At 31.8% G+C, this 9,911-nt stretch overlaps 2 protein-coding genes across 2 annotated transcripts; one reads left to right on the top strand and one right to left on the bottom strand.

Annotated features, from left to right (window-relative positions):
* The first annotated feature begins 1,057 nt into the window (after positions 1-1,057).
* Positions 1,058-4,018, top strand: LOC110816388 (cytochrome b-c1 complex subunit Rieske-2, mitochondrial-like). Its single transcript, XM_022044551.2, has 2 exons — positions 1,058-1,356; positions 3,189-4,018. The coding sequence occupies exons 1-2, from the start codon at positions 1,179-1,181 to the stop codon at positions 3,824-3,826; spliced, it is 816 nt and encodes a 271-aa protein (XP_021900243.1). The 5' UTR covers positions 1,058-1,178; the 3' UTR covers positions 3,827-4,018.
* A 172-nt stretch (positions 4,019-4,190) lies between these two features.
* LOC110816389 (Sec14p-like phosphatidylinositol transfer family protein) lies at positions 4,191-8,926 on the bottom strand. Its single transcript, XM_022044553.2, has 6 exons — positions 8,664-8,926; positions 7,839-8,097; positions 7,633-7,669; positions 7,204-7,309; positions 6,910-7,020; positions 4,191-4,444 (listed from the first exon to the last, which is right to left on the bottom strand). Exons 1-6 carry the CDS (start codon positions 8,826-8,828, stop codon positions 4,328-4,330), a joined length of 795 nt encoding a protein of 264 aa, XP_021900245.1. The 5' UTR covers positions 8,829-8,926; the 3' UTR covers positions 4,191-4,327.
* Positions 8,927-9,911: the final 985 nt, after the last annotated feature.

The following is a 9,911-nucleotide window of genomic DNA, read 5'->3' as shown; positions in this document are numbered from 1 at the left end:
ACTTAGTTAGTTCAAGCATAAACCAACACAACATCATTGGAATGTATCTCTTCATGTGCTTCGATATTTGAAAGGTTCTCCATTAAGAGGATTGTTTTTTGCAGCAGATAACTCTTTTTAGCTCTAGACCTATTATGATGCAGATTAGACATCTTGTCTCAACACTAGACAATCCTTAACTGGCTATTACATCTTTCTTGGGTCATCTCTTATTTTCTAAAAAACTAAGAAGTAGTCTACAGTTTCACGATCCTCAGTAGAAGTTGAATATAGAAGTATGAGGTCAACTGTTTGTGAGTTATTATGGATTTCATATATTCTTAAAGACTTTTAGATTTCCATCTCTTTTGTTATTCCCGTGTTTTGTGACAACCAGACAACAATTCACATCACTGAGAACCTAGTGTTCCATGAGCGTACTAAGCACCTAGATATTGATTGTCACCTTATCAGAGTTCGTTACAAATAAAGCTTCATTCACCTTCAACATGTTCCTTCTTCCTCTCAGCTTATTGATGTTTTTAACTAAGCCTCTCTCTGCTCCAGCTTTTCATTAGATTCTGTTCAAGTTCGACTTTTGTGACATTCACCAAACACCAACTTAAGAGGGGGATGTAGTAATTATTCTATCATTTTTCACTGTGTTAGCTCATGCATTATGACAGTTGTACAGAAGTTAGTTTTTAATTTTTTTTTTTATGTAATTTGTTAAAGAACATTTTGTGTGAGTTAATGACAGCTAGCTAACTGACTGCTTATTCTTGTATATAAACCCACATCCTCATATTCATAATTAAGGAAAATATACTGTGAATTTTCTTTAATTTTATTCTTACTCTATTTAGATTTATTTTTTTCTAATGCTGAACAAAAACCATTAAAATTAAATTAAATTAAATTTATAAAAATAATATAAATGTAAAGCAAACGCAATATTTAAGTTATAAAAAGTAAAATATATTAAATAAATAAAATTATAAAAATAAACTTTTTGAAATACTAATAAAAATACTAGTCTCCGCGGGTTATTTAATGGTGATGACGTGTACGCCAACTCCATTCAAATTTACGGAGATTAGCAACCAGGTCAGGTCGCTTTTTGACTCTCTCTCTACCCTCCGAGGAAAAATACTGCGAAATCGAAACCCTAGCGCTGTCAGTAAGAGAAGAAGAAGAAGATGCTGAGAGTGGCAGGGAGGAGGCTCTCATCTCTAACATGGAGATCTTCGCAAGCAACCTCTTCCATCTTCTCTCGTAATCATTCTCTTAGTGATGGGGGCGACTCTTCGATCTATAGATCTGTCTCCTCACCGAATCTTCTCGCTCTCAATTTCGACCATCGACATCTAATCAGAGGTTTGCCTCTTTCCTTTTGTTTTTTCTAATCTCCTTTTGTTTCAAATTTGGAGTTTCCATTTGTATTGTTTGGTTGCATTGGGTTCTGACGATTTGATAAGTTGCATTAGTTCTCGAGTTATTTAATTGACGGTAAATGTTATGAACAATGATATTTGCGATCGGACTTTCGTTCTGTTATCCAAGCAATTATGACGTGAAACTATGGAAGTGGTCGCCCGTGTTTGAAATGTTTCAAACTCATGCTATTGGACAAGACCTCACGACTGGCTTGGAGATGATTCCTTCCTTTTAGTTGTTTATTTTTGTAGATTATATGCAAGTTCTTCATATTGCTGGAAATGTGAGTAACCATCTTTTATAATCTTTGCTATGTTCTTTTTGATAAATCTCGATATGATAATAATTTAAGCTGAGGAATGTTAGAGGCTTGATATTATAAAAATTATTAAGAGGCTTGATATTATAAAAATTATTAAGAGGTTTGATATAATATGTCGCGCAAATGATTTCTGGAGGATCTTTCTTATACTCTGAGAAATGATAAACATCTGCTGCTTTGTCATTATGTATCTCATGAGGCCTTTGGATAGTTCAGGTAAATATTGCATCTCGTTTTAAAGGGAAAATTGGCTGCAAAAGGCATTTGTTTTCAGTCAAGACTTCATTGTAGTTGGGTATCCATATTCTCTTTTAATTATCTATTGGGGTATTTGGATTGACTGAGTTGGCTGGAAAGGTTCAAATTTCAGGGTTTTAAATATCTATACTAGGGAGTTTGGATGGATTGAAGTAGTTGGAAATATATTTCGGGATTTTAAATCTCTCTTATGTTTTATTTGGTTCAAATCTGTTTTATTCTAAATTCCTAAATCTTAGTTTTGCAATACCTAGAAGTTGATCATAATTTATATATGTGATGCATAATTGAAGTAACTTCAGTAATTTTCAGTTCCACAACTATGAAGTTGTATTTTACCATCAATAATGGAATTACAAAAACATCTAACTTGAATTAAATATAGAATTTACTTAGAATCACAATATTGTTTTTGTCCAAATATTTATTCTACTTCTGTTTTATTTTAATTTCTATTTCATAGAATTGGAATTTGAAGCAAACTCAATATTGTGGTATTTGGATGGGTTGAAGTGGTTGGAAACAATCAACCTTCTGGGTTTTGATCACTTCACCCAAAAGGGATCAGAAGTTGTATTTATCAAATATAATTAATGGCAATAAATTTTTCATCAGTTGTTTGTGTTTAGTCATTTGTTAACTTCAATTGAATTTTTCGCTTGCACTAACTTCAATTGAAGTCACCTATTTGTTTTAGCTAATATTTCGAACAAGAATCTGAAGAGTTTAATTTTTTTTTTGAAATATTCTTCTTCAGAGAAGATTCTGAAGAGTTTAATAGTCTGGTCTTTTTTTGCAAACAGAGTGTTGTTCTGTTTTTGGTGACTGGAGTCCCTGTTCTTATTCTTTGTCACCGGTCAATATCTGACAAACTACTTTTTCCTATGCATTGTATCAATTGGCTATTAAAGATCCTTTTAGAGTCCTTTTCAGGAATTATCTTATCATGCTTGCAAATGCTTTGTTATAACTCTGTCCCTTCTTTAGACTTCTTTCCTTCTCTTTATTTGTTCAGTTTTCTATACCAGTGAAACCTTTAATGGAAGTTGCTAAGGTGATGCATAGCTGATACTGCTCCTCCTACTAGTGATGGCACGATAAGACAAAACCAATTGCATGTTCTTGCTTAGTGTTGAAGTTTATATTCTGAGATAAGGTGATTACATGACATTTATGTTGGCAACTTGTTCAGGGTTCTCTTGTGATGCTGTCCTTCCAGAGCACGATGTGGGTTCTGACCTTCCAGCTACTGTGGCAGCTGTGAAGAATCCTACTTCAAAGATCGTCTACGACGAACAAAACCATGAGCGATATCCACCTGGTGATCCCAGTAAGCGTGCATTTGCCTATTTTGTCTTGTCAGGTGGCAGATTTGTGTATGCCTCCTTAGTTCGTCTTCTGGTTCTGAAACTTGTTCTGAGCATGTCCGCCAGCAAAGATGTTCTTGCACTAGCCTCGCTCGAGGTTGACCTCTCGAGCATTGAGCCTGGAACTACTATTACAGTCAAGTGGCGGGGGAAGCCAGTTTTCATCAGGCGACGAACTGAAGAAGATATCAAGTTAGCCAACAGTGTTGATGTTGGTTCCCTTCGGGACCCACAGGAAGATTCTGTCAGGGTTAAGAATCCAGAGTGGCTGGTTGTTGTTGGAGTATGCACTCACTTAGGGTGTATCCCATTACCAAATGCTGGTGATTTTGGCGGTTGGTTCTGCCCATGCCATGGTTCACACTATGACATATCTGGCAGGATCCGCAAAGGACCAGCACCATTTAATCTGGAAGTACCCACTTACAGCTTCTTGGATGAGAACAAGTTACTGATTGGATGAAAATTGAAAGCAACTATTTTTCTGGAACGGTATTCCATGAAATGTCTCCATGGGTACTGTCGTCAACAAATGATGATTTAAAATTTTCTATTTTTGTTGGCTGAATCAGCAATGATTTATTCTTCTGGAGATTATCTGTTGCTTTTTCCGGACAAGATTGAGAGGTTCTGAATAATATATTCTTTTTGGGAACGTTTTCAATTTTTACAGGCCCAGCAGTTACGTTCCTCAAACATGTTCAACAAAAAGGCTTGCTTCCTCAGGGGTATTTGTTTAGAAAAACATTTGTTGGAAAAAAAAAAAAACGCATGGCTTGTTCGGTAACTTAAGCAATTTGCACGAGACTTTTAAGATAACTCTTGAATTGTAGCAAATATTTTTCTCTTATATTTCAATTCAATAATTAAATTCCATAGCCAGGATCAAGCAGAAAAATGCTGTCCTTATAAAATTTATTTGATCCTGAAGAGAAAAAAAAGAAAAAGAAGAATAAATTTGTAGCTAACTGTTTTGAATTGGAACTACTGGTAGTTTGCCTCCATATATATCTGGTAGCTGGCTCTCAGAGATATCGCAAAGGAGGGTTGATTTCAGTTTCTTGTTATCAACGAAAACAATCTGCAAAAATTCCAAGAGTTCAATAGATTAGTTTTCCCACAAAAATAATTGCTGAGATTTAATTTTGTAAAAACTTACTAGAAATTTCACAGTTAATTTGACCAAAATTGATGAAAATCTTACTAGAACAAATAAATTGGTGTCTAAACAATGCTTAAATAAAGGTGAAACAATGCAATTCCATTATTTAAAGTTTTCAATTTTATTTAACAATCTAGAAATATAAATACAACATAAATAGGACAAAATTTTAAATAAAAACAGCACTCTATTTCCAAATCAATTCCATATCTAATTCAAATTATTTGTTTATAGGATTTCTCGTTAAGAATCGAAAATACAAATATATTGTTGTAGAATCAGAGATACAGAATTGATTAAATTATTCATCAGAAATATAAATTATAACTATTACTTATGTATCAAATAAAAATAAACTTAAGTGTAAATTAAAAACAAGTCAAATATCAAATTCTAAATAAAATTTACTAAAATAGTTATTTATTCAAAATATAGCTTAAGTACATTTTTATACTTTCTAAATGTATTAGACTAGGGTTTTTCTTTTCGCTGTGTGAATCCCTTTTCCTACACTAGGAGTTTTCATAATGATTGTGCAAATCAGAAGTTCACCCAGTATCTAACTCTCTATTTGAATTAAGGGAAGCGGACGGAAAGAAATGGAAAAAAACTTCAAAATTTTAAAGAAATTTTTAATTTTTATCCTTACTGTATAAGTTGAGTTATTTTACGAATAATTAGATATAGATGATCGATACAAAATCGAGAACCAGAAAAAGTCCGGAAAAAAAACCGGATCGATCTCCATTTGGTCCGGGCTGCACTGAGAGGACAAATTTTTTTAACTTGTTTTAATTAAAAAAATTACATATACATGTATATTTTGGAAATCAATTAAACTGATGCAATATATTTATTACATATATATAAATATATTATGTTAATACATAAAATATATGTGTATGTATATATATATACTGAAATATATTATATATACACATATGTAGTGGGGAGAGAAGAAAGAACAGGAAACAAAGAGAGAATTCTAGTGGATATGGCGGGGGAGAGAGGAAGAAGAATAGAGAGTTGCTGTGGGGCATGGAGTAAGGAAAGCAGAGGGCATGACAATGTTCAGCTGTGCGGTTGTGGGCGACCGTGCGGCTGTGGGACAGCGTGAGAACGTGAAGGTGAAGAAGAAAGAAAAGATGAAGATGGAAGTGCAACTAGATTTCTTTATTTTTCTCTCTCTCTCTCTCTCTCTCTCTCTCTATATATATATATATATATATATTATCAACAGGTCCAGACTGAATTAAGACGGACCAGAACAAACTGAATTGAACCGAGACTAGATCGAAAGAAACCGGCTTCCTTGGTCTATACTCTCGGACTAAATCAGAATTTTTTTAGTCTATTCCGGTCCAACTTGATTTTTCAATCCAATCTTAAAAATAAACACTACTACAAACTGAATTGAACTGAGACTAGATAGAAAGAAACCGGCTTCCTTGGTCTATATACTCTCGGACTAAACCAGAGTTCTTTAGTCTAGTCCGGTCCAACTCAATTTTTTAATCTAATCTTAAAAATAAAAACTACTTAAATAAATAATATCATTCACAATTTTCTCATCAAATAATTTCATTTCCTATATTCAAAAATATTACCACAATCAGTTTTCTCTTTTCAATTTTTTAGTTACCCAAACAAAAAAAAAAATTTCTTCTCTTTTCCTTCAAAAAATACTTTTTTCTTTGCTCTCATCTTTGTCTCTCTACAAATTTAAACCCAAAAATAGTGTAAGTCTCAAACATGTAAGTGTTTTGTTTAAATACACCTATTGTTTCTGACCTTTACTTCATTTTCCATTTTACTCACTGACCTCAAAAGCATGAAACTAGACTCAACATTTTATAAAATTCTTAATTTACCGTTTTTTTTTTTCACTTCATGTTGTTAAAATTAATCACCATTGCTACATATATGCAAAAAATTTGAAACATAGCACAGTAAAATATTATTTTCTATTACAGATAGATGCTGTATAGTTTCACAGATCTATTAATATCTCAAAAAGAATTGACCTAACCAACAAGTAAAATTTGTAAAGAAACAAGTATACCTATTTCTGAGGATAATTTCTCCCAAATAGAATGTCAAGCATCAAACTTTTAATAATGTAACATACATATCACAATTATCGCTAATCTTAATATAATAAAGTGACATATGAGTAAATTTAAGATCTTTTAAGATGAAAATTTTAATTGTATGATCTGATAGCTCATGGACCAAAATGGAAAACGGATGAAAGATCATTGATAAAAAATGTATTTAAGCCTTGTATATAAACACACATGCATATACAATATTCGCAGTTGGCATTTCATCATCAACATGCTGGAGTATTTATGTATTGTGCAGAAAAGAAATTTCAGGATTACCTTTCTTTTGGTCTTGCTGTCAATAAATGGATAAATAATCTTCCATGCTGTCATGAATATGTATGGCACATGAACGATAAACAGTTTGCCCAACCTCTCTGGGTAGCAATCCTGACAATAAAACATGCAAAAAATACTGATACAAGTTTTCTTATATGAGAATTAAATGAAGAATGAATCTTCCACTAATAAAAGAATTGCCTTTAAACTGAAACTAACACAAGACATCCAAAATAAGGGAGATACAGATAATTATTTTACTGAATTCTATTGCCTCAGGTTTGAAGAAGAGACCTGAAGAATTGATAGAGCTGCTAGGTATCCACGGATGTCACTGTTGGAGTATCCCCATCCTTCAAGATCTGCTATGCTTAAAAATTTTTCCTCTCCTTTTGGCATTCTAAGAGACCAACAGAACATTATAAGCTGCTTCTGTGACTAACATCAATTATGTCTGACAACAATCTTTCTGTAAAATTTATGTGTGAACGTCATTGCAAGACAGAATACAAGGCGTAGGTGTTGGTTCTTTAAATTTCAGAAATACAATTTTTGTTCAAATAAAAAACAACTATATTGACAGTCATATGGTATCAGAATTCCCATGAATTGGACAATACTATCCTATTTCCGATGCTTATATTGGTTCTATCTACTATACTGACCCTCTCATCAAAAACCTTACTGAAACTGATGCAAATTTTTTAATCCAAAGTCAGTTACCTGGCACATATCTTATCCAGAGAGTAAACAACAAAGCCTGCAAAGAATTCATATAACAAACTTGTTACACATTTACTTAAATGCGAAGATTATCTGAGAGGAATATACAGTCTACTCTTGCTGAAAATGAACCACAACAATGAACTAAAAGAGCAGTGTAGTTCACAGAATTCAAAACAAAAATAGTTTTGGATATGTCAACAAACGTTTGAAGTCCTCGAGAGTTCCTTTTTCTGGCTTATGTCTACCCCCAAAGGCAATAACTATTGGGCGTCCCTTCTTGTCAAGGCCCTGCATGCACAATTTGTTGTGGGAGAGTTGGTTTTCAATGTCGGATTCAGATATGAAACCCTTGGGGACAAATGTTCGCCTCCAGCTCAGGAACTTCAGGAATAGGGCAGAAGCTTTCTCAATATCTAGATCACGAGCCCGCAGAAATCTCCGGATCATCAAATCATCCATTTGCTGCAAAAACCAAGCACAACAAACTGAAACATTGTGCAGAACTCCGGTACATGATTGATCTCTTATATAATTTTCCCAATTAAACATGTATATTCATCACAAAATTATATATAGAAAGCATTCCAAGAGAGACATTTTCCTGGAATTTTTGATACAGGAAGCTTCTAATGCTAGAAGCCCATGGCTAATATGATACTTTTTCCATCATTTCGAAACTATTAACAGAAACTAAACTGACAATTCCGAATTCTCATTTTCAGGTTCTTCTCCCATCCACACAATTCTTTGTCAATTTCCAGTACAACAACTAAAGAGACGAAGTAATCTACTTAGAAAATAGAACCTGAAAAAAAAAAGAAGAAAACAAGAAGTAGAACTGACATCTGAGAACAAGTACTCTTTACATTTCTGGAGGAAGGAGAGTCCAGTCAACAGAGGAAGCTTATAATCATAGCCGTAATTTAGCATAAATCAGTTAAAACTGGAGTAGGATAAATATGTTAAACAGTAAAATAAACACAGATTTGAAGAACAAGAAGAATAAAACATTTAGAAAAAAGAGAGACCTTAGCGGTTGGATCTTCTCTTTCGCAGAGGGCTCTCATGATACCGACTTTACTTCGCTCAATCTCATCACTGATCAGAACTCCTTCATTCTCTTCCTCCTTTGCTTGCTCACAGCCTGTGAATGTGATTTCCATTTCAGTTTGTTTTCCATTTTCTTTGGCCATTCTCTGTTTCTAATCTGTGTTTGTATGAAGGAAAATGGAAAAAAAGAGAACTTATGGTTTAAATGTGGGGAGAGAGAGAGAGTTGAGGGTGTGGCCAAAGCATTTTCCATCACAATAAGAAAACACAAAATTAAATGCCGTTGGCCAACTAACAAACTTTACACGTACGCAATTTATTCTGGCAACAATAAATAATTAATATTATTATTCAGTAAATTCGACTCAAATTCATTTAATTATTATATTAATGACAGTTGACTTACGCGAAACAACTTTCTCTTTCTCTTTTTTTTTTTTTTTTTTTTTTTTAACAAAACACTTTTCATCTTCTGCCAAATCTGGATCTTATGCGAGATCTTATTTTTGTTTTCATTGTGAAAAAGCAGAAATCTGCTTACAAAATAGAAATCAATTAGTATATTTATTAATTTTATGTTTCTTCCTTAATAAATTTCTATTAATTTATTATTATAATTTTATATTATTTAAATGATGATTAATATTTTACTAAATAACTTAAATTAAATACTCAAATTAAATAAATATATTTTTTTTAATTATTACAATAATATTTAGAAAAAATTATTACTTCAATTTCTTATTATTATAATTTTATAAATAATTAACTAAATATAGTATCATATTTTATATTAAAAATCAAACAATATATTGTTTTTTACTTTAAATTTATTTATACTTAAACTTATTTTTAAGGTATTTTTATCAATCTAAACATTAACTGCGTCAAACGAATTATTAATAATTTTTTAGTCACAATTATGTTTTTTTTTTACTATTAAAAATAAAAGTCTAACTAAATACTAAAAATAAAAATTCATTTAGGTGAAAAGATAAATTGTTTTTTCTTTTTATAAAAGTAAAATCACATATTGAAAATGTATAAGTTTCATAAATGATTTATACTATAGGAATTAGATATTAGAAAATAACTTTTAAATAAAAATAATAAAAATTACTTTTTGTTTTATTAAAATCAAAAATATTTTTTTATTGAAAAATTCTCTTTAATAAAAAAAATTATTTTTATTAAAAATTATATTTAGCGTATGTTACATTTCACAA

Source organism: Carica papaya, chromosome 2 (assembly GCF_054855325.1).
Source record: "Carica papaya isolate Zhongbai chromosome 2, ASM5485532v1, whole genome shotgun sequence".
NCBI classification, from domain to species: Eukaryota; Viridiplantae; Streptophyta; class Magnoliopsida; order Brassicales; family Caricaceae; genus Carica; species Carica papaya.
The sequence above is the reverse complement of the archived record's forward strand: the minus strand, read 5'-3'. Positions and strand labels throughout refer to the sequence as shown.

Bases quoted from the DNA above. Each gene is read 5' to 3' on its own strand.
- LOC110816388 (XM_022044551.2), top strand. From the start codon at position 1,179: ATGCTGAGAGTGGCAGGGAGGAGGCTCTCATCTCTAACATGGAGATCT. The intron at 1,357-3,188 runs GTTTGCCTCTTT...CAACTTGTTCAG, and splicing joins CCATCGACATCTAATCAGAG to GGTTCTCTTGTGATGCTGTC.
- LOC110816389 (XM_022044553.2), bottom strand. From the start codon at position 8,828: ATGGCCAAAGAAAATGGAAAACAAACTGAAATGGAAATCACATTCACA. The intron at 8,098-8,663 runs GTCTCTCTTTTT...TGGTTTTTGCAG, and splicing joins GAGAAGATCCAACCGCTAAG to CAAATGGATGATTTGATGAT. The intron at 7,670-7,838 runs GTTTGTTGACAT...AATTCTTTGCAG, and splicing joins AACTCTCGAGGACTTCAAAC to GCTTTGTTGTTTACTCTCTG.